Consider the following 24,660-nt stretch of genomic DNA (forward strand, 5'->3'; position numbering starts at 1 on the left):
GTCAACTGACCTCAGCATTCTGAGTGATAACAATACATTGCCATTTTGAATTTTCTTTGTTGTTGTCTTTTTACACTCACTAGTGAAATGTATTTTATATGCATGTCTCAAGGCTGGTTTGAAAATGCATCAAAGTCTCAGCTTTTGTCTCTTATCCTCAATACACAAGTTACAATAATAGTAGTATTTAATGAAAACTGCTGTAAACTTTCAAAGACCACATCAAGACTCCATTAATTTACAATTTTATTAAATCTGTCAATGAAAAACACAGAAAAGAGACACGATTCTGTCGATGTCAGGAAGAACAGTCAGCATGGCTGAGAGTGAGATCAGGAGCTTTTGGTGCAAAAAAATCATAATTTACTATTATTGCAAAAATGTTTGATAAATTTCATCACCGTCACAAGTCCAAACAGAGCAGCCCTGTTCATGTAAGAGGGGAGGAAGAGGTGACAACTGAGTAAAAAATAACGAATCAGATTAATTACAGTAATAATAATATAACAATAATAATTACAAAAGAAATAACATCTCTAAAACAGACAAACACAATCACCTCAATAGGACGAGATTCGGTCACTTTCACAACAACCAGATAATTTTTGTATCTTTTTTTTTCTTCTTTAAATTAATTAAATATTTTTAAAAATATCTCACCATTTACTTATACTCATTTTTATTTTATTTGCGAAAAATAGGCAACTGGACTAATTGTGATGAGTGTGAGAGAGAGAAGTGGAGTGGAACGTAGGAGCATTGGCACTGAGAGGCGCTGCAGTGTGCAGGAACGCAGTACCCTCATCAGCCACAGAGTGGCACAGTTCGATATTCTGGTGGCCTCCAGAATGGCTCAGCCTCTCGCCACTGTCTGCTCTGGAGGACAGATCCATGTCCATGTGACAGCCTCTTTTAGGAATGATGCATGTGATTTTTTTCCAATTCTGTACGTCGGTCTTATCTCCAGAGCCGGATCTCAGAGTTATGTACAAAGATATATCCCTGAACAACATCTACAAAGACAAGTGCAACCTCCATTTGACTAACCCCTTCTGGAGAAGCTCAGGATCAAGTTTGAGGGTTTCCTCTGTAGGTTACAAGGGGGAATAATCATATCTGGTAAACGTGCCACGCCACATGGACTCATAGGATTGTTCTTGTTTTAAGGATAAAGACGAAAAGAGGTCAGGAATGGTGTGACTGAATCAGGAATGTCAAAGGGAGGAAGGATTCGAAAAAGGAAACAAGGGAACTTGGATAACCTCACACGGGGCACCAAAAGGTAAACGCAAGTGACTCCTTTCGCTTTTGAAATAAAAAGACAGGAAGAAAACTAAAACAACAAACCAATGAAATGTACAACTCGTCCATCATTACCATCATCATCCCTTCCTGTCAATCAGCCTCTCCGTACACTTCACTCCTTTTCACGACAGTTAAACTCTTTACAGATCAAGCAGTCCGGTTCATCGAGCATCAGTCTTTAGGATCTTTGTTTGTTCCGTGCCCTGTCTGCCTGTATGTCTGTCTGTATGGTAGCAGTTCAGTTCTGGGGCACCCTGGTGGCCGGGGATGGGACTGGAGCTGTGTTGTTGGCTGGGTGGCTGAACAGGGCAGGGGACTGGGGCTTTGGGGGGGATGTAAACAGTTCAACAACACTGCTTCAGTCCTGGACAGGGGGGGGCACAGTACTCCTACAGAGTGAGGGAGGGGGCAGTGGCTGGAGAGGGATGAGAGGAGGAGTAGGGTGAAGGGCCGACTCCTAATCTGGAAGTCTTGTTGCGCCTTTGTAGGAGAGGGACGTACATACACACCTACAGAATGTGCAGTGCAGACCCAGACTAATAACACACACACACATACACACACTTCTGCCTCAGCAGGTTTAGGCCGTGCTGTTGTAAGGTCAGGCAGATGGAGCTATCACACAGTCAGCATTCTGATAGAGGTGCTAATTGACTTCCAATAGGAAACCCAGGGTGGAGGACAGGTCTAGGTTCAGGATAAGACTGCTCAGGACATTGCAGAGAACCCATTCATATGAGCGGGTTAGTTTCTGTTCAGACTGCATGGTCTTTCTAAGTAGGATATGTCTTGGAAGACACAGTCCTGACCATGGCTGCTCCCAATGTTGTGCAGGGATCTCTGTCCTACCTGTCTAGAATCGTGGAAGTTTGACTCCGTTCAACTCCATTCCTGGGCCGCTCTATTCCTCCTGTGAGGGGTTGTATGGGACTTATGGGGATGACCGCAGAGGAGCAGCTTTTCTCTATCTGGTCTATGACAGCCTTGTGGTTTCTACCTGCTGAGGCTCTGTGGGTGTTTGTTTTGCATGTGTGTGTGTGTGTGTGTGTGTGGAGGGCTCAGGGCGAGGCAGGGCAGGACCCGAGAAAGTCTCCCATTTCCCTCTCCTCCTCCCTCCTCTCCCTCTCGCTCCAGTCTTGAGTGCCTAGCTTTGAGCAGTGTGTGGAGGCTGCCACTAGGGGGGGCTGGTGTCGCTACGAGTTGAGCCAGGGGTGGCTGAGGCAGTCCCCAGCCGAGGCCCTCTTTTCGGGGACCATCTCCAGCATGGGCAGCAGGAAGTGGGTGAAGTGGCCGGCGTCCTCAGGGGCCCAGCCGTACTTCTCCACCAACACATCAAACAGGGACCAGGGCTTCAGCTTGGTGATGTGCCTCAGCTCACCTACAGGGGGAGGTAGAGAGAGAGAGAAATAGAGAGAGAGAAAGGAAGAGTAATTAGTTAAAGAGCTATGATTTGTAGACTAACCATGAGAGAGAAAGAGTGAGAGAGCAAGAGAGAGAGAGAGAGAGAGAAGCAAGAGAGAGAGATTAAGAGAGAGACAAAGAAGAGAGTAGAACCCGGGCTGCATCTCAATACTCCACAGTGGCATCCTTTCCATGTCTCTTTGCTTTCATCTACACTGAATTGGTGGAAGCAAGGCTTCCTCACATTGCTTTCACTGTCATTATTTAACATTACTTACAGCGTACCATAGCTGAAGGAAAGGACACAAGCTTAAGACTATTGAGACAAGGCCCAAGAAAGGCAAATCAAGGGCCTGGAGTAGCGAGCGACTGAGTCCGTCAGAACACATTAAGACCATAGAGAGATAAAAGGAGAATGAATTAAGACATCCTTTTACACCAGACGAGACCTTTGATAGAGCGAGGGAGAGAGAGACAGAGAACATCAAAGAAAAGGAGCTGTAATCAGAATATTAGAGCCCCATGACTGGAACACGAGAGAAGCAGGCTAGCAGCAGGGTAGCATACTGTTTCTAAAGACACAGACACTTACCAAAGAGAGACACAGAGGTAACACACATATACTGGTAGACAGGCTGTAGACTCAGGGAGGATAGTACTCAGAACTCAGTCAAGTGGCTCAAATCAAATCTGGTTTGTCACATGCTTCGTAAACAACAGGTGTACACTTAACAGTGAAATGCTTACTTCCCAACAATGCAGAGATAAAAAAATAAAAAATAAAACAAAGATAATAACATGAGGAATAAATACACCATGAGTAATGATAACTTGGCTATATACACGGGGGGTACCAGAACCGAGTTGATGAGCAGGAGTACAAGGTAATTAAGGTAGATATGTACAGGTAGGGATAAAGTTACTATGCTAATACTGGTGAAACTAGCAAGATATTTATAACCAAAGCTTGAAAACACACATTTTCTAATGGATGTACTGTTTGTATTTCTAGGTGGACACACTACTCAAATACTACCGACGACTAGCTTTGTTACATGTACTAATATTTAGAGATAAATACTGTTGTGTATTCCTGTCTGCCTCGTTGGGGTAGTACCTCGTCATGACGTTACCTTTCTTGGAGAAAAACTCTCGGCTGTACTTCCCGGCGGCGACCACTTTGCGTGGAACCTTCCCCAGAAGCTCCGTGATCAGAGCGATGTGATCTGAACCCCGGCCGCCACAGCCCACACCACAAGAGAACAGGCACGGCATTACAGCATGCACACACACACACACACACATACACACTGGAGGGATGGATGGACACACTGCTGCCTGGAGACACCACACTGATAGACGGACAGACTGACTGACGGGACAGTAAGTCTCTCCAGAAGGTACTGGAGAGGGCTATGAATAAATTTGTGAAATAAAGCAAACAGACATATTGTTCCTGCTTCATGTGCGGTCTTGAACAGCTATGCACACCAGAGGAGGCTGGTGGGAGGAGCTATAGGAGGACAGGCTCGTTGTAATGGCTGGAATGAAATCATGGAATGCTACCAAACACACTGAAACCACGTGTTCGACCCCATTCCATTGATTCCATTCCAGCCATTACAACGAGCCCGTCCTCCTATAGCTCCTACCACCAGCCTCCTCTGGTGCACACCAATGGTGTCTTGGCAGCCAAGCAACTTGCTGCAAAACCCCTTACTGCTTTTGGACTGCTTATACAATTCCCATTCCACTGTGTCTATATTCATGTCTGTCCGTCTGTCTGTCTGAGTCACTGTGTGTGCTCGGGCGTCTGTGTGTCTCCGTCCCACAAGAACTTTCCCTGGTGCTACCTCTTCGGTTGAAGAACTCCCGGGAATATTTTCCGGAGAGCGCAAAGTGCCGTGGAATAACGCCCAGCAGCTCAATGATGTGGGCTATATGGTCTACAGAGGAGAGAGGGAGAAAGGAGAAAGCAGGGGGAGGAAGAGGAGAGAGGGAGAAAGGAGGAAGAGGAACAGGGAAAGGAGGAGAAGGAGAGAGGGAGAATAGGGTGAAAAGATAAAGGAGAGCGGAAAAGGAGGACAAGGAACCGGGGGATTGAGATGAGGAGAGGAGGGAAGGAAGGAAGGAGGAAAAGGAGAACAAGAAAGTAGGACAAGTAAGGAAGGCAGAGTTGAAAGAGGAGGAAAGAGTGAAAGAGGAAGAGACAGAGAGCTCAGTGTTAGTGACCTCACACCAGAGGCGGTGAGATGGAGTAGAGAGTGCAGTGGGTTTGGAGTAGAGAGACATGCATCTATTATCTTTGAATCTGAGAGACTCATCACCAAATATGGTGGCTCTCATTGTCGTCAATGAAGATATCATGGCAGTATCTGTCCATACATATTGACTACATGCCATTTATGTCGATAGTATGGTGAATTATCGTTCAAGTCACATTTTGGTGAAGTATGGTGGTGTAGTATTGTTAACATGGTATTTATGGAGTCAAATGTGGATGGCTGGACATGAGATCAACAAGAGGGTTGAGGTGACAGTGTGCAGGAGGTCAACTGGACTAGGGCTTCGCGATGGACAGCATGGGGGCGGGTGGGGAGTGGGGACCAGGAGTGAGCCGGTATAGAGGATGAGCGAGATAGGGAAGTGTAGGGAGTGTGGATGTTAATACAGGGATAGGGCGTGACAAGGCAGGATGAGTCAGGTCATGTATAGATGTAGATCCGGGGATAGGTTGAGTGAGAGTAAAGATGTAGAAGGTGAGGGTAGATAGAGAGACACTAGTGGATAGGATAACTAGAGGGGACTATACTAAAATCTGTTGTGACATCTTTAACCCGTTCAAGAATGTTCTATTTTGGGCCCATTGCAATACAAAAGTATTTACAATTAAGCCATTATACTATCTCCAATCTGCTAGTACTACAAGGTATTACCATCTTACTAAGTGCTACCACTTAATTCAGTTGAGCAAATCTCAAAAAGGACAGGTCAACAACAGCTGAAACCACACGGTTACTCAGTCTAAACACCTTCAAAATCAACGGTAACGACAGCAAATATTAAAACAGCTGAATCCTATGTCACTATAATCATATGTAGATCAATAAAGTGCAGTATTATTATAATATGTAGAGACTGACCCTCATCCCGGGAGTAGTCCTCCCCAGAGTGGGGCTCAAACAGGTAGTCTCCTGTAGCCAGCTCAAACGCCTGCAGGACACACACAGGACAGGATCATCCATCAGCACTGTGTGTGTGTGTGTGTGTGTGTGTGTGTGTGTGTGTGTGTGTGTGTGTGTGTGTGTGTGTGTGTGTGTGTGTGTGTGTGTGTGTGTGTGTGTGTGTGTGTGCTCACCATGCAGGCGGTGCTCCAAATGTCAGCAGGAGTGCTGTAGCCAGCTCCTATCAGGACCTCTATGGAGCGGTACTGTCTGGTCTGGATGTCCTCTGTGAAGTGCTTGTGCTGGGAAAGAGAAAGGAGAGAAAGGAGATGGTTTAACGACTACGGATTATACTGCAAATTACTTTATTGTAAAACACCACAGGCACGCACGCACACACACACACACACAGACACACACGTCTTACCACCCAGCAGGCGTTGCCCAGGTCAGCTATCTTGACTCGGAGTGTGTCAGCGTTGCGGGGGTCCAGGGGGTTAACCAGCAGGTCTGCTGCTTTGGCCTTGGCTAGAACCACATCATCTAGTTTAGATAAACGGGTTAATGTTGTTGAGAAGGACAGGCAGATTATGTACAGCAAATGTGTGTCTCTGTGACTCCATGTACTGTACATGCACATCTGTGTTGTTCATACATGTGTGTGAAAGAGAGAGAACAAGAGAGAACGAGGGAGAGAGAAAGGAAGAAACACCTCACCTTTAGGCATGTCCCCGGTGCTAGACAACGACACAGTACGGCTGCGGTCTGCAGTGGGGCTGTGAGGGGAGGTCGCACCCCCTGTGTGACCAGCTCCGCCCACTGTGACGGGGATTCCCGGGTCGGGGTCCAGCGGCAACTCGGGGAAGCGTGGCGCCGTGCCCCTGTGGCGCTGCGCCCCGTTGGTCAGGCCTGGCGTAACCACCTCGCCGTTGAAGAGCTCATAGAAGGAGCTGAGGTCCCTGTCCGTGCAGCTGAACTCTGACTCCACCAGGGGGCAGTGCAGATGGATGGGGGAGGAGGTAGGGACCGGATGGTTGGCTCTGGGACCTCTCTCCCTCTCTCTCTCCTCACCCCCCAGTAGGACGTGGCCGTTGGTTTTGGGGGTGTTGTTGTTCTGGCCCGTGGCGGTGGAGATGGAGTTGCTGAGGTCGTTAGCGCCCGTCTCTGTTTCATCGGCGTCATCGTCTTCTTCATCATCATCATCGTCATCATCGTCGTCATCGTCCTCTTCCTCTTTGTCCGTTTCCTGCTCCTTGGTCTCCTCACTCTTCTCCTCCTCCTCTGTCCTCCTCTCCTTCTCCTCTTTCTCTAACGCCGGCGGTGGCTCGGACGGAGCTGTAACCAAGTCCTCTTCATCCTCTTCGTCATCTTCCCCATCCTCCTCCTCCTCTTCCTCTTCCTTTACGGCCTCTTTCCAATCCTCCTTCTCGTCCTCCTCCTCCGCCTCGCTCTCTGGATTGGCTGTGTTGCCATCCCCAGGTGTGGTGGGGGTGGGTGTGGGGGTCTGTGTCTCTGTCTCTGGAGCAGGGCTGGGGGTGGGCTCCCCCTCCGGCTCTGCTGCTGCCTCTGGCGTGGGGGGAACCTCTGACTGCTCCTGGGGCAGGGCAGCACCTGAAAGGCGGAGGGGGAGAGAAAGAGTGGAGGAGTGAAAAAGAGAGAAGGGAGAGAGAGGAGAGAGGAGAAAGAAGGGAGAGAAAGAAGGAGAAAGAGGGAGAGAGAGAGAGAGATCGAGCTTCGGTTAGACTGTAGTTGTTTATGAATCAGCCTGACATTGCTCCCCTCTAGTAGGCCTAGTGTGAAAGGTTGGAAGCGGGCCCATCCTCCTCCAGTTCTCATTCACTCCCATTCCACACAGCCCTGAGTCACACACACTACGGAATGTGTGAATAACCAACACATTGAGTGAATGACCATAAAACCATCACCACCACCACACTGATTGACAGTCATACCACGTCAACTCACAGGTGTGATTGGTTAGCCTGGTGGGCCTCTCCCTCTCCGCCTCTCCTTCCTCCTCCTCGTCTCCATCCTCTTCATCGTCATCATCGTCGTCATCGCTCTCACCCAGTGCGACGGCGGGTCCCAGTGCCGCGTTGCGGGGTGTGTGTTTTGGGGAGTGGGTCAACCCCTCACCTTCGGGGCCCTCTGTGGCCCTCTGTTTCTCAGCCTCTTTCTCCAGGGCCTCGATCTCCAGCATGCGTCTCTCCAACAGCTCGGTCTGACGTTTCTGCTTCTTCTTCAGCTTCTTCTTCTTGTTCTTCGAGATCTTCCCCACCTAGAGGAGAGGAGAGAGGAAGAGGACAGGAGGGGTCTATTACAGTTAGTGAAACACTGACCCATTTGTTGAGCGACTGCAATTAGTTTGAAAAACATTGGACAGCATAATCAGGTTTTTCTGTTTATGAGGTGAATACAAAACGTTGGGCTACTCACCGATTTGACCTGTGGTGCTGTGCTGACTGTTGGGATGAAACAGAGTCGTCAAAGTCTGGAGAAAGTTCAACTTCAAACACATCATCCCTCACACACTCTTGTATAATATGCACCCCTGAATAAGACCTCATATCTTTTAGACCCTCTTAAAGACTTCAAATCAAAAATTAAGTCAAATTGTATTAGTCACATGCACCGAATACAACAGTAAACCTTACAGTGAAATGCTTACTTACGAGCCCCTAACCAACAGTGCAGTTTCAAAAAATACGGATGAGAATAAGAGATAAAAGTAACAAGTAATTAAAGAGCAGCAGTAAAAAATAACAATATATACAGGGGGGTGCCGGTACAGAGTCAATGTGCAGGGGCACCGGTTAGTTGAGGTAGTATGTACATGTAGGTATAGTTAATTAAAGTGACTATGCATAGATGACAACAGAGAGTAGCAGTGATGTAAAGAGGGTGTGGGATGGGTGTGGGATGGGGCAATGCAAATAGTCTGGGTAGCCATTTGACTAGATGTTCAGGAGTCTTATGGCTTGGGGGTAAAAGCTGTTTAGATGCCTCTTGGACCTAGATCGCTGCTTTGGTACCGCTTGCCCATGTGGTAGCAGAGAGAACAGTCTATGACTAGGGTGGCTGGAGTCTTTGACAATTTTTAGGGCCTTCCTCTGACACCGCCTGGTGTAGAGGTCCTGGATGGCAGGAAGCTTGGCCCCAGTGATGTACTGGGCCGTACGCACTACCCTCTGTAGTACCTTGCGGTCGGAGGCCGAGCAGTTGCCATACCAGGCAGTGATGCAACCAGTCAGGATGCTCTCGATAGTGCAGCTGAAGAACCTTTTGAGGATCTGAGGACCCATGCCAAATCTTTTCAGTCTCCTCAGGGAGAATAGGTTTTGTCGTGCCCGCTTCACGACTGTCATGGTGTGCTTGGACCATGTTAGTTTGTTGGTGATGTGGACACCAAGGAACTTGAAGCTCTCAACCTGCTCCGCTGCAGCCCCGTCAATGAGAATGCATACACAATCTTTGGGTGAACTGTGTGAGTTGAAAGGAGGATGTAATCAAAGTAATTTCAGACAGCTTTATTCCCTTGTCCTAGATCCATAGTAATCAACCTTTTCTCCATGTTTTACGCAGTGCCCACATACAGCCCTCATCATTCCCACCTGACTCATAGGTGTGTGTGGAGTCTGAAGATGTGTCAGTCACAGGAGGCTGCTGAGGGGAGGACGGCTCATAATAATGTCTGGAACGGAGCCAGTGGAATGGCATCAAACACCTGGAAACCATGTGTTTGATGTATTTGATACAATTCCACTGATTCCACTCCAGTCATTACCACGAGCCCTTCCTCCCCAATTAAGGTGCCACCAACCTCCTGTGGTGTCCACCGGTATATGGAACAAGACTTAGCGATTTGTGAAGAAAAGTAAGGCATGGAATTATAGTTACTTCGAGCTATCAAATTTCGAGGGATACTATTGGAAGAGCTGAGTGTCCAGCCGTGTGTTGTCGACACTACTTGACCCCTGACTCTGCTAGTGACATACACGTGACAGGACAAACAAACAGTACATTTTGAAGGGTAAGTTGAAGGGACATCAGGCAGAAGACAATAGGGGAATTGTGAGTGGAAGCAAAGAGTGCGCTGGCTAAATAAAAAACTCTTAACAACTCCACTTCCACTCTTTCCTCCTCTCTCTCCTTGCTAAAGGCACGTTTCCGTAATCACTATCAGCTAGCTTTTAGTGGAGCCGCGAGCTCTCAAGCAATCTCTCTGCCAATCAAACTAGGAAAGAGCTCGAGCCAAATTGACTGGTTGGCTTAGGCTGGCAAGATGAAGCAACAAACTAAGGGACCGCCGAACTGATTGATTCTTCCGATTGATTCGTCCGTTTGATGAATAGATTCATTAATGCTGTGACAGATACACTGATACACATCAGGGTACTGCTGATCATAACCAATACTTACTACTATACTGCAAACTACTGAAACTGTGAGACAGATACTTCCCTATACTAGCAATATAAATTGTCTTTAAGCAATAATAATCAAATGGTCTATAATGGATTTGACTCTCATGACTCCTCTACAAAGAGTGCACTGATTCAACAAAGACTGAACCTGAGGTCAAGTACAGATCTCTACACGGCTTTAGGGAAGAACAGCCACAAGTCATTCAATTCACTATTCACTGTTTAACTCCCAAAACACTTCAGTCTGAAATGAGGACAAGCCTACAATATAACTAACTATTTGGCAGTGGTGTAAAGTACTTAAGTAAAAAATACTTTAAAGTACTACTTAAGTAGGTATCTGTTTTGGATATCTGTACTATACGATTCATATTTTTGACAACTGTTACTTTACCACATTCCTAAAGAAAATAATGTACTTTACACTCCATACATTTTCGCTGACACCCTAAAGTGCTCGTTACATTTTGAACGCTTAGCAGGACAGGAAAATGGTCCAATTCACACACTTATCAAGAGAACATCTCTGGTCATCCCTACTGCCTCTGATCTGGCAGACTCACTAAACACAAATGCTTCATTTGTAAATTATGTCTGATTGTTGGAGTATGCCCCTGGCTATCCGTAAATGAAAAATACAAGAAAATGGTGCCTTCTGGTTTGCTTAATATAAGGAATTTTAAATTATTTATACTTTTGATATTTAAATATATTTTATTTTTACATTTACTTTTGATTCTTCAGTATGTTTAAAACCAAATAATTTTCCCACCACTGCTATTTGTATATACAGCAGCTTCGAGGGATAGTTCACCTTCAAAGTTTGCCAGATGGTTTCGAAAAAACCTGTGATTTTGGGTTATAATTATTCTGATATTATCTTCTACAGAGAGAGAGAGTAAGGGGAGGTGGGCAGTGCCCCCTGGTCTATACCCTACCTGCTGATCCAGAGGGCGGGGGTGCCCCGGCCTTCTGCCACTCTGTGGCCTCCACGGCCATGCGGCGGACAAACGCATCGTCCACACACATCAGGATGTTCTCCGGCTTGATGTCCGTGTGGACAATCTTACACTTGCTGTGGAGGTAGTCCAAGCCCTGCAGAACCTACACACACAGGAACACAAGCATGCCCAAACGCAAACACACACAAAAACAAACCCATCCCAGATTAAACACGCACTGATGCAACGCTAAATGAACCATTCCTTTCATCTTAGTCATCTTCCATTCGGGACAAGGCTACTGTTGCTCGTGCTTGTGTGTGTGTGTGTGTGTGTGTGTGGGGGGGGGGGGGGGGGGGGTGCACGGTTGCCAGTGTTTGTTTTCAGGCGCTTTGCATTGAAGTTGAGAACGGTTTCTATTCATCTTCAGTGGGCCTTTCAAGTAGGAGCAGCAGCGGCTTAGTTGCGTGAGCAGCAGCAGAGATGAGGGGATAAGTTCAGTCCACATGCTGCTCTGCTCTTAAGGGGGAAGGGGAAATGCCTGTGAAGGCCTTGAGAAGTCAACAACATGTACTACCCTGACCTGGCCTGGTGTGTGTGTGTGTGTGTGTGTGTGTGTGTGTGTGTGTGTGTGTGTGTGTGTGTGTGTGTGTGTGTGTGTGTGTGTGTGTGTGTGTGTGTGTGTGTGTGTGTGTGTGTGTGTGTGTGTGTGTGTGGCATACCTGTTTGATAATACTCTTGACACAGGGTAGAGGAAGGCCCTGGTAGTTGGACTTGATGATCCATTTTAGAAGATGGTGCCCCAGAACCTCAAATACCATACACACATCTGGGACAGCTGGTCAAGGAGGACGGACCACGACTTTATAATACACATAGAGGAAGTCATAGGTAACAAACAGAACGTTTCTGCACTGTTTTCTGCATGTTTCTGCACTGATGAATACACACACACACACACACACACACACACACACACACACACACACACACACACACACACACACACACACACACACACACACACACACACACACACACACACACACACACACACACACACACACACACATTACTACATTATATGTAGTAAAATGTTCAGTTTTCAAACAGTTAAGTATATGTTATCAAAATGCATACGGCCTCCAGGTCATTGCAAAGTGGTGTGTAACGCGCTGATGAAGCCGGTCTTCTGGTGCCTATGCATTTACTGTTTGAGATGCTGTCGCAGCAGCTCTGGAGCTGTCTGACAGATTTTACGCTCAAAGGCTCTGTATCTGTATGCGTGCGATAAATAAGGTGCATAACAAATAGACTGTACCCGCACGCCAATTCAATTCCATTAAATTATGCAAATTGCCCTATAGACCAATAAGCATGACCAGTCAAATGTATTTACATCGACTGGTATTTTTATCAATGAATATGCTAAAAAGCATTATTTTGCAATGGGATTTTTTATTATTTTCCAGGACAATTGGCAGGCACCAATTTTATTTATCGGCTTTTCAAAAAAAAAATATTGGCCAAAAGCCGGCTATTACTGGCTAACGGAAACCTTGACACACACACACCCTCTGCTGATAAGGATACGTATTCCGTTGATTCCAGAGATCTTGAAGTCGTCTATCAGCTGAACCACCATTTCTTTGTTTTGGTCAGAGGGGTCACTCTCTCTCACCTGGAGAGGGATGAGGACGGAGGGTGTGTGAGAGAGAGGTGTGAGAAACACATGGGGAAACACACACACACACACACACACACACACACACACACACACACACACACACACACACACACACACACACACACACACACACACACACACACACACACACACACACACACACACACACACACACGCTCACACTCACGTCCCAGACATTTTGATGACCGAGAGTCCCCTACTCACACATCTGAGCAGTTTGATCTCATCCAGGGCTGTCTCTGTGTAATGCTGAGCACTCTTCACCACCTTCATCGCCACAAAGTTCTTCACCCTGAAACAGCAAACAGTGTCACATACAGTGTCATCCATAACATTATGGACTACAACAGAGCTATTCAACACGGGACGTGAACCAATCAATCCCAGATAAAAGAAAAACACACTGCAGGAGTGATGCTTACTGGAAATGGTTTCATATCCAATGACAACGTCCATGTGAGGATCAGCGTATCGTGTATGACAATTTCAACATGGTTAACACCTCCGATATAGCAAGGACATTATGACTGAACCCGCAGGAGGGGGGGGGGGGGGGTTCTTATTGGGGCTAAGTGAGTATATGGGCCAGCTGTGTGATGTAACCTAGTGAAAGGTGATATTCTGACACTAATACTGTTAACACTTTGGTACTATGTGTTATCACACAGCAGCTGCTACTGCTATGTGTGTGTGACTCACTGGATGTCCCAGCACAACCACACGGTGGAGAAGTGACCCCAGCCCAGCTTGCGTATTACGTGGTACCTCCCGTTGAACAAGTCCCCTATCTTCACCGGATGGTATCCACCTGAGAGAGAGAGAGAGAGAGAGAGAGAGAGAGAGAGAGAGAGAGAGAGAGAGACAGAGAGAGAGAGAGAGAGAGAGAGAGAGAGAGAGAGAAAGAGAGAGAGAGAAAGAGAGAGAGAGAGGAAGAGACGGAGAGAGATACTGTTAAAGAAAGAGAGACGAGTGGACCTAGACAATCAGGATACTGATACTTTGAGCCAATCTGAAATGATGCCATTAGTGGGAGGGAGGGGGTGTGAGAGGGGATTAAGACAGAGAAAATGAGAGGAGGCTAGAGGAAGAGAGACACAGCAACAGCATCTTCAGTCTTCAGCCAATCCCGTGAAACCCTGTGGGAGAGGGGTATAGAGGACGAATGAGTGAAATAGGGGAAGAGCGATGGAGAGATAGACAGACGTAAACCCTATGGGAGAAGTCTCCCTGGTTCCTTAGAGCTATGTGTCTCTTCGGTGAAGAGGCCACTCCCTCTTGGCACAGACAACAACCTTGAGCCTTGGTGCTGGTGCCAAGCATACAGAGTTGCTGGCAAGAGTCACACTGCTACAAATTACATTATAACCCAGGGAAGATAAAGGAGATAGAGTAAGAGGGAGAGAAAGAGAGAGCGATAGAAAGAGAGAGCGAGAAAGAGAGAGAGAGAGCGATAGAAAGAGAGAGCGAGAGAGCGATAGAAAGAGAGAGCGAGAGAAAGAGAGAGAGAGAGAGAGAGAAAGAGAGAGAGAGAGAGAGAGAAAGAGACAGAGAGAGAGAGAGAGAGAGAAAGAGAGAGAAAGAGAGAGAAAGAGAGGGAGCGAGAGAGCGAGAGAGGAGAACAAGATACGGGCTTAAGTGTATTGGGGTATGGGGTAACAGCTGCGTGTCTGGGGAGGGGGGGTTGTATGCAGGCATGTGTGTATGCCTGCGTGTGTGTGCGTGTGTGTGTGAGTGAGTGAGAGAGTCCAAAAGGTAGAGAGAAAGGGGAAGGAGACGAGTTATGTGTGTGATTGTCATAGGTGTGTGTGTGTGTTTGTACAGTATATGGGGGTTGTCTCCCTCCACCTTTGCAGTAGTCTGCGGGGTCCTCTTGCTCCTCATCGTCAGAGCCTAGGATCTCCTCCTCTGGCTCTGGGGGGACAGCCGGCTCAGGAGGGGGTGGAGGTGGCGGCGGGAGAGGGGGGGCAGACACTGGGGCTTTTTGCTGGGTCTCAGGCCTGATGGAGAGAGACAGAGGAAGAAATAGAAAGAGAGAGAAATACTGTTACAACCTGAATTAGTTCGTGTACTCACAACAATTACAATCATCACTACGGTCGAACAGACATTCATAGCTGGATGCCATTTCGCTTTAAGACCTGATTCCATTTCAGCGCCCTAGCCCTTCCCCTAGCCCCTATCCCTTCCCCTAGCCCCTATCCCTTCCCCTAGCCCCTATCCCTTCCCCTAGCCCCTATCCCTTCCCCTAGCCCCTATCCCTTCCCCTAGCCCGTATCCCTTCCCCTAGCCCGTATCCCTTCCCCTAGCCCGTATCCCTTCCCCTAGCCCTTATCCCTTCCCCTACCCCTTATCCCTTCCCCTAGCCCGTATCCCTTCCCCTAGCCCCTATCCCTTCCCCTAGCCCCTATCCCTTCCCCTAGCCCCTATCCCTTCCCCTAGCCCTTATCCCTTCCCCTAGCCCGTATCCCTTCCCCTAGCCCTTATCCCTTCCCCTAGCCCCTATCCCTTCCCCTAGCCCATATCCCTTCCCCTAGCCCCTATCCCTTCCCCTAGCCCCTATCCCTTCCCCTAGCCCCTATCCCTTCCCATAGCCCGTATCCCTTCCCCTAGCCCTTATCCCTTCCCCTAGCGCTTATCCCTTCCCCTAGCCCGTATCCCTTCCCCTAGCCCTTATCCCTTCCCCTAGCCCGTATCCCTTCCCCTAGCCCTTATCCCTTCCCCTTATCCCTTCCCCTAGCCCTTATCCCTTCCCCTAGCCCCTATCCCTTCCCCTAGCCCCTATCCCTTCCCTTAGCCCGTATCCCTTCCCCTAGCCCTTATCCCTTCCCCTAGCCCTTATCCCTTCCCCTAGCCCCTACCCCTTCCCCTAGCCCGTATCCCTTCCCCTAGCCCTTATCCCTTCCCCTAGCCCGTATCCCTTCCCCTAGCCCTTATCCCTTCCCCTAGCCCCTATCCCTTCCCCTAGCCCGTATCCCTTCCCCTAGCCCCTATCCCTTCCCCTAGCCCCTATCCCTTCCTCTAGCCCCTATCCCTTCCTCTAGCCCCTATCCCTTCCTCTAGCCCCTATCCCTTCCCCTAGCCTGTATCCCTTCCCCTAGCCCCTATCCCTTCCCCTAGCCCCTATCCCTTCCTCTAGCCCCTATCCCTTCCCCTAGCCCCTATCCCTTCCCCTAGCCCCTATCCCTTCCCCTATCCCTTCCCCTAGCCCGTATCCCTTCCTCTAGCCCCTATCCCTTCCCCTAGCCCCTATCCCTTCCCCTAGCCCTTATCCCTTCCCCTAGCCCCTATCCCTTCCCCTAGCCCCTATCCCTTCCCCTAGCCCCTATCCCTTCCCCTAGCCCGTATCCCTTCCCCTAGCCCTTATCCCTTCCCCTAGCCCTTATCCCTTCCCCTAGCCCGTATCCCTTCCCCTAGCCCTTATCCCTTCCCCTAGCCCGTATCCCTTCCCCTAGCCCTTATCCCTTCCCCTAGCCCTTATCCCTTCCCCTAGCCCTTATCCCTTCCCCTAGCCCCTATCCCTTCCCCTAGCCCGTATCCCTTCCCCTAGCCCCTCGCCCTTCCCCTAGCCCTTATCCCTTCCCCTAGCCCCTATCCTTTCCCCTAGCCCGTATCCCTTCCCCCAGCCCTTATCCCTTCCCCTAGCCCCTATCCCTTCCCCTAGCCCTTATCCCTTCCCCTAGCCCGTATCCCGTCCCCTAGCCCGTATCCCTTCCCCTAGCCCCTATCCCTTCCCCTAGCCCTTATCCCTTCCCCTAGCCCCTATCCCTTCCCCTAGCCCGTATCCCTTCCCCTAGCCCCTATCCCTTCCCCTAGCCCCTATCCCTTCCTCTAGCCCCTATCCCTTCCTCTAGCCCCTATCCCTTCCTCTAGCCCCTATCCCTTTCTAGCCCCTATCCCTTCCTCTAGCCCCTATCCCTTCCCCTAGCCCCTATCCCTTCCTCTAGCCCCTATCCCTTCCCCTAGCCCCTATCCCTTCCCCTAGCCCCTATCCCTTCCCCTAGCCCGTATCCCTTCCCCTAGCCCCTATCCCTTCCCCTAGCCCCTATCCCTTCCCCTAGCCCTTATCCCTTCCCCTAGCCCCTATCCCTTCCCCTAGCCCCTATCCCTTCCCCTAGCCCGTATCCCTTCCCCTAGCCCTTATCCCTTCCCCTAGCCCTTACCCCTTCCCCTAGCCCCTATCCCTTCCCCTAGCCCGTATCCCTTCCCCTAGCCCCTATCCCTTCCCCTAGCCCCTATCCCTTCCCCTAGCCCCTATCCCTTCCTCTAGCCCCTATCCCTTCCTCTAGCCCCTATCCCTTCCTCTAGGCCCTATCCCTTCCTCTAGCCCCTATCCCTTCCTCTAGCCCTTATCCCTTCCCCTAGCCCGTATCCCTTCCCCTAGCCCCTATCCCTTCCCCTAGCCCCTATCCCTTCCTCTAGCCCCTATCCCTTCCTCTAGCCCCTATCCCTTCCTCTAGCCCCTATCCCTTCCCCTAGCCCTTATCCCTTCCCCTAGCCCCTATCCCTTCCCCTAGCCCTTATCCCTTCCTCTAGCCCCTATCCCTTCCTCTAGCCCCTATCCCTTCCCCTAGCCCTTATCCCTTCCTCTAGCCCCTATCCCTTCCTCTAGCCCCTATCCCTTCCTCTAGCCCCTATCCCTTCCTCTAGCCCCTATCCCTTCCTCTAGCCCCTATCCCTTCCTCTAGCCCCTATCCCTTCCCCTAGCCCCTATCCCTTCCTCTAGCCCCTATCCCTTCCTCTAGCCCCTATCCCTTCCTCTAGCCCCTATCCCTTCCTCTAGCCCCTATCCCTTCCCCTAGCCCCTATCCCTTCCCCTAGCCCCTATCCCTTCCTCTAGCCCCTATCCCTTCCTCTAGCCCCTATCCCTTCCCCTAGCCCTTATCCCTTCCTCTAGCCCCTATCCCTTCCCCTAGCCCCTATCCCTTCCTCTAGCCCCTATCCCTTCCCCTAGCCCTTATCCCTTCCTCTAGCCCCTATCCCTTCCTCTAGCCCCTATCCCTTCCTCTAGCCCCTATCCCTTCCTCTAGCCCCTTATCCCTTCCTCTAGCCCTTATCCCTTCCCCTAGCCCCTATCCCTTCCTCTAGCCCCTATCCCTTCCCCTAGCCCGTATCCCTTCCCCTAGCCCTTATCCCTTCCCCTAGCCCCTATCCCTTCCCCTAGCCCATATCCCTTCCCCTAGCCCTTATCCCTTCCCCTAGCCCTTATCCCTTCCCCCTATCCCTTCCCCTAGCCTGTATCCCTTCCCCTAGCCCCTATCCCTTCCTCTAGCCCCTATCCCTTCCTCTAGCCCCTATCCCTTCCTCTAGCCCCTATCCCTTCCTCTAGCCCCTATCCCTTCCTCTAGCCCCTATCCCTTCCCCTAGCCCCTATCCCTTCCTCTAGCCCTTATCCCTTCCCCTAGCCCGTATCCCTTCCCCTAGCCCTTATCCCTTCCCCTAGTCCCTATCCCTTCCTCTAGCCCCTATCCCTTCTTCTAGCCCCTATCCCTTCCTCTAACCCCTATCCCTTCCTCTAGCCCCTATCCCTTCCTCTAGCCCTATCCCTTCCTCTAGCCCCTATCCCTTCCCCTAGCCCTTATCCCTTCCCCTAGCCCCTATCCCTTCCCCTAGCCCTTATCCCTTCCTCTAGCCCCTATCCCTTCCTCTAGCCCCTATCCCTTCCCCTAGCCCTTATCCCTTCCCCTAGCCCCTATCCCTTCCCCTAGCCCCTATCCCTTCCTCTAGCCCTTATCCCTTCCTCTAGCCCCTATCCCTTCCTCTAGCCCCTATCCCTTCCCCTAGCCCTTATCCCTTCCTCTAGCCCCTATCCCTTCCTCTAGCCCCTATCCCTTCCCCTAGCCCGTATCCCTTCCCCTAGCCCGTATCCCTTCCCCTAGCCCTTATCCCTTCCCCTAGCCCCTATCCCTTCCTCTAGCCCCTATCCCTTCCTCTAGCCCTTCCCCTAGTCCCTAGCCCTTCCCCTAGCCCATATCCCTTCCACTAGCCCCTATCCCTTCCACTAGCCCCTATCCCTTCCACTAGCCCCTATCCCTTCCCCTAGCCCCTATCCCTTCCCCTAGCCCTTCCCCTAGCCCCTATCCCTTCCTCTAGCCCTTCCCCTAGTCCCTAGCCCTTCCCCTAGCCCCTATCCCTTCCACTAGCCCCTATCCCTTCCACTAGCCCGTATCCCTTCCACTAGCCCCTAGCCCTTCCTCTAGCCCCTAGCCCTTCCACTAGCCCGTATCCCTTCCTCTAGCCCCTAGCCCTTTCACTAGCCCGTATCCCTTCCTCTAGCCCCTAGCCCTTCCCCTAGCCCCTAGCCCTTCCCCTAGCCCGTATCCCTTCCCCTAGCCCTTATCCCTTCCCCTAGCCCTTATCCCTTCCCCTAGCCCCTATCCCTTCCCCTAGCCCCTATCCCTTCCTCTAGCCCCTATCCCTTCCTCTAGCCCCTATCCCTTCCTCTAGCCCCTATCCCCTCCCCTAGCCCCTATCCCTTCCTCTAGCCCCTATCCCTTCCTCTAGCCCCTATCACCTCCCCTAGCCCCTATCCCTTCCCCTAGCCCCTATCCCTTCCCCTAGCCCCTATCCCTTCCTCTAGCCCCTATCCCTTCCTCTAGCCCCTATCCCTTCCCCTAGCTCCTATCCCTTCCACTAGCTCCTATCCCTTCCCCTAGCCCCTATCCCTTCCCCTAGCCCCTATCCCTTCCCCTAGCCCTTCCCCTAGCCCCTATCCCTTCCTCTAGCCCTTCCCCTAGTCCCTAGCCCTTCCCCTAGCCCCTATCCCTTCCACTAGCCCCTATCCCTTCCTCTAGCCCCTAGCCCGTATCCCTTCCCCTAGCCCTTATCCCTTCCCCTAGCCCCTATCCCTTCCTCTAGCCCCTATCCCTTCCTCTAGCCCCTATCCCCTCCCCTAGCCCTTCCCCTAGTCCCTGGCCCTTCCTCTAGCCCCTATCCCTTCCCCTAGCCCCTATCCCTTCCCCCAGCCCCTATCCCTTCCTCTAGCCCTTCCCCTAGTCCCTAGCCCTTCCCCTAGCCCCTATCCCTTCCACTAGCCCCTATCCCTTCCTCTAGCCCCTATCCCTTCCCCTAGCCCCTATCCCTTCCCCTAGCCCGTATCCCTTCCACTAGCCCCTAGCCCTTCCTCTAGCCTCTAGCCCTTCCCCTAGCCCCTATCCCTTCCCCTAGCCCCTATCCCTTCCACTAGCCCCTATCCCTTCCACTAGCCCCTATCCCTTCCACTAGCCCCTAGCCCTTCCCCTAGCCCCTATCCCTTCCTCTAGCCCTTCCCCTAGCCCCTATCCCTTCCACTAGCCCCTATCTCTTCCTCTAGCCCCTCCCATAGCCCCTATCCCTTCCCCTAGCCCCTATCCCTTTCCCTAGCCCCTAGGTGTTCTCAGATCTGAAAAGACTGGAACTATAACTAATGCCCTTAAAAAAGTATGCTGTGTATTTAAGGGCTTAGCATGTCATCAATAAGACAGTGTGTGGCTTCTCTTACCAGCCTGAGTGGATGTGCTGCTTTCTATTCAATATACTATTCAGTATTATCTCCTGTATGTTTAGCATCCGGCTATCAGTTCCAGAGCATCAACGAGGACACCACCAGAAATATAAGAGTACATGATGAGGTGACTTATTAACATAAATAGCATTGTTCAATATCTGACTCAGATGAGGCAGAAGCACAAGATGTTGTTTTACGATCTCTGAACGTTGCTATTTCGGCGGCGTCCTCCGTAATAGCTGTGAGTTATTAATGCTAAATAAATAGTGTGAACTGTGTCAGTGCCTGGCTAATAGATTCAGCAAAAAATATCGGAAATACAATCAAACGCTTGAGTAAGAAGCAAACACAAACAAACGCGCGCGCGCACACACACACACACACACACACACACACACACACACACACACACACACACACACACACACACACACACACACACACACACACACACACACACACACAGTGATAAATCCCGTTCACAGGCACACGATGGAGCCTCACGGTCGGTGCGTTGCCATAGAAACTGTGGAGCAGGGAGAATCCACGCCTTGAAGAGTTAACGTGGCAGCTAGCTAGGACAACGCAAGGCTCCTCTAACGTCTAAAGAAGCACAGCCGTCTGAGAAGGACAACACAAACACTTAGCATTGAGATTCCTCTATACTTGCGCACACACATGCACGCACAGAGACAGAGAGACACACACACACACACACACCAGGCTATGTACGCGCACGCATGCACACACACACACTCCGTGCTTAGATCTGTGTGCCCTTGCAGCAAGATGCTCCTTAACCAAACCAGTCACGTACTGTATCATAGATCACTTACAAAGGCTTAGCACTTTTATGCTTGAGCCTGCCATACACACACACTTAGCCACAATAACTCTAAGCCCACTACAGCAGAAATCAGCCCACTCCAGTGTCTGTGGACGTGCATGTGTGTACTAGCGCATGAAAATATGTGTGTGTTTAGTCATATTGAAAATATACATACCAGAGGCTGCAGGGACCACTTCATATCTTAGCTCACGCGCGTGTGGGTGTGTGTTTATCACACCCTGCACCACTGTCACCATGCACTCATACACATAACAGCAACAACGGAACCAGAGTGTTTCTGAGTGCATGGAAATCCCCAGAGATTACCAATAACAACTAAACCTTAGGGCTGTGTCCCAATAGCACCTTTGGCCATACACCATCTACAGTAGTGCACTATGTAGGGAATAGGGTGCCTTTTGGGACGCAAGGTCAGCAGCTAACAAAGCTAATGACTGGCTGCCATTGTCGTCATTGCAGACATACCAGACCAGTTCGCAGCCAGCTGACACAGACGACTAGCTACTTTCTCCTCAAGACGAATGCATTAACGGTTTGTTTTGCGGCTGTTGGTTTTCTAGATGCTTGACTGTCACATTGGTATAAGCATTGTAATTACAGCACAAGAACCCACAGGGTGAGAGAGCGGTATTGTGGTTGCAGGTTACAATGGGAGTGTGTATAGTGTGTACATACAGCTCGTTCAAGAGTATTCAGACCCCTTCCCATTTTCCACATTTTGTTACGTTACAGCCTTATTCTAAAATATATATATATTTTTAAATCCCCCTCAAATCTACACACAATACCCCATAATGAAAAAGCAAAAACAGGTTTTTAGTAAATTTTGCAAATGTATTAAAAATAAAAACCTGAAATATCATATTTACATAAGTATTCAGACCTTTTGCTATAAGATTTGAAATTGAGCTCAGGTGCATCCTGTTTTCATTGATCATCCTTGAGATGTTTCTACAACTTGATTGGAGTCCACTCGTGGTAAATTCAATTGATTGTACATGATTTGGAAAGGCACAACTGTCTATATAAGGTCCCACAGTTGACAGTGCATGTCAGAGCAAAAACCAAGCCATGAGGTCGAAGGAATTGTCCGTAGAGCTCCAAGACAGGATTGTGTCGAGGCACCGATCTGGCAAAGGGTGGCAAAACATGTCTACAGCATTGAAGGTCTCCAAGAACACAGTGTCCAGTATTGGAACTACCAAGACTCTTCCTAGAGCTGGCCGCCCGGCCAAACTGAGCAATCAGGGGAGAAAGGCCTCAATCAGGGAGGTGACCAAGAACCCAATGGTCACTCTGAAAGAGCTCCAGAGTTCAACTGTGGAGATGGGAGAACCTTCCCGAAAGACAACCATCTCTGCAGTACTCCACCAATCAGGCGGGTCTGAATATAATATCAGTTTTTTTTCCTTTACATTTGCAAAACATTTCTTAACCTGTTTTTGCTTTGTCATGATGAAGTATTGTGTGTGGATTGATGAGGGGGAAAAAACTATTCAATACATTTTAGAATAAGGCTGTAACGTAACAAAATGTGGACAAGTCAAGGGGTCTGAATACTTTCTGAATGCACTGTACATGGTAACAGAGATTTGTGTGTAAGCACTGTCCCACCTCAGGGTAGCGTGGGTGCAAGAGACCTGCCCGGTGCTCTGTGGAATGTCCTGTGTGTGTGTGTGTGTGTGTTGAGCGGGTCCAGACAGGACTCTCTCTCAGACATGGTAAATTAGAGTGGGAAGCATTTTCCACCCTGAAACACCTTTTTGTGTGTGTGGACATGCCCAGAACTCAACTCACTCATAAAGGCTAGTGATGGGAAGTTCGACTCTTTTTACAGACTCAGATCTTTTCAACTCGTTCAGTCAAAACAACTAATCTTTCGGCTCCTTTTGTTAATTTGATTCAGTAATGCCCAGAGCATGCACGACCCCCTACCGGCGAACGATGAACTAAAAACTAGAAAAGATCATGATTCTACATGCCTCTCGTTCACCGTAAGGGGCTTATTGTCATTGCCATTTGTTACTGAGACTTATAAAAGTGTACTTCAAACAATGTACATTCGTGAAGGCTAGGGATACAAATAAGCTGATTTATTGCTAGCTTTGAAACGAGGTCTAGCCTAATTGTGGCCGCAACCAAACTAGATTGTGAACGACTCTTGGCGGAATGCTCTCTGCTTGACTGCAGCGAGCGAGATGAGCACAATATCGTTTGCGAACTGCAGCTGCCCCCCAAACGATTAGTTCTCAAGTATTTAGCAGAGGCATGCGTTTGTTTTGGTTCTACAAAAGGTGTCCAGTGGTAATGTTGAATAATCTATTCATTCTTGCATCATTCAATCAATGATCAGTTCTAAACGTGTATTTTTCTTCTCTATGCTCATGATCTATTTTTCTGTCCGCACATGATAGACAGTTTGTGATCAGAGCACGTCTCCGGAGCCACTGAGTCGGATGAACGTGTTTAAATCCTGCTGTAGAATTCATTGTGGCCAGTCAGCAGGTCAAACAAACGACTAAAATGAACGGGTCCCTCAGAAAAACGAATCATGACTCTCGAGTCAGTAAAAAGAGAATGAATCGTTTGCGAACTGCACACCACTTAATAAAGGCCAGAGTAGTGTGCGGAAGACAAACACACAGTACTGAAGAGCCTGTTCTCTAACTCTCCACGAAAACACACACACCCACACACACACACTTCCACTGTCCCACCCTGCAAAGGCATTTAGAGTCCCTGCAGTGCATTTCCAAAGCCCATCCCTATCAAAGGATGTCATGATTATGGGGAGGTAACAGTCTCACAAATTCACGTGTAAAAACATGTTTTGAGCTTTGGAGAAAATATTGTATGTTCACGTATACACTTATATGAAATTCCCAATCTGGCCCTCATACCATCATGGCCGCTTAATCATCCCCAGCTTCCAATTGGCTCATTCATTCCCCCTCCTCTCCCCTGTAACTATTCCCCAGGTCGTTGCTGCAAATGAGAATGTGTTCTCAGTCAACTTAGCTTTTAAAATGAGGGTTAAATAAAAAAATCAAATTAAATGTGAACGGAATAGTAGCTGAGAGACATGGAGGTTGGAGAGTAGAAAAGACAAAAGAGAGAGAGAACACAGTATCCGGGGAAGATAAATGAAATAAAGGTAGACGAAAGGCACACTGAATGTACCGGTAGTTTAGGTAAATCACTTCACAGTGTTTCAGAGCACAGTGATACCCCTCCTATCCCCAAGGCCTCTGTTCTAATTCAGGAAAATGATTCAATATTGTTAATCATTCATTTCCCTGCTAAATGGGGGAGAAAGACATGAGAAAAGCTAAGAAGCTGTCGTCTTTGTCAGCTCCAAATCCCTAATTCTTTGTCTTTGAAAAC

At 49.3% G+C, this 24,660-nt stretch overlaps 1 protein-coding gene across 1 annotated transcript in view; it reads right to left on the minus strand.

The window, feature by feature from the left end:
• Positions 1 to 239: 239 nt before the first annotated feature.
• LOC120066156 (SRSF protein kinase 2-like) overlaps positions 240 to 24,660 on the minus strand; it is a 74,358-nt gene continuing 49,937 nt past the window's right edge. Inside the window, exons 3-16 of the mRNA XM_039017316.1 lie at positions 14,789 to 14,940; positions 13,643 to 13,751; positions 13,148 to 13,235; positions 12,829 to 12,916; positions 11,958 to 12,064; positions 11,233 to 11,398; positions 8,307 to 8,332; positions 7,836 to 8,148; positions 6,588 to 7,481; positions 6,298 to 6,413; positions 6,065 to 6,172; positions 5,850 to 5,919; positions 3,840 to 3,932; positions 240 to 2,683 (exon numbers count right to left, since the gene is read on the minus strand). Of these exons, the coding sequence (XP_038873244.1) occupies positions 2,499 to 2,683; positions 3,840 to 3,932; positions 5,850 to 5,919; positions 6,065 to 6,172; positions 6,298 to 6,413; positions 6,588 to 7,481; positions 7,836 to 8,148; positions 8,307 to 8,332; positions 11,233 to 11,398; positions 11,958 to 12,064; positions 12,829 to 12,916; positions 13,148 to 13,235; positions 13,643 to 13,751; positions 14,789 to 14,940 (2,515 nt within the window). The 3' untranslated portion in view covers positions 240 to 2,498. The remainder of the gene's footprint in view (positions 2,684 to 3,839; positions 3,933 to 5,849; positions 5,920 to 6,064; positions 6,173 to 6,297; positions 6,414 to 6,587; positions 7,482 to 7,835; positions 8,149 to 8,306; positions 8,333 to 11,232; positions 11,399 to 11,957; positions 12,065 to 12,828; positions 12,917 to 13,147; positions 13,236 to 13,642; positions 13,752 to 14,788; positions 14,941 to 24,660) is intronic.

This window comes from Salvelinus namaycush, chromosome 21 (genome assembly GCF_016432855.1).
Source record: "Salvelinus namaycush isolate Seneca chromosome 21, SaNama_1.0, whole genome shotgun sequence".
NCBI classification, from domain to species: Eukaryota; Metazoa; Chordata; class Actinopteri; order Salmoniformes; family Salmonidae; genus Salvelinus; species Salvelinus namaycush.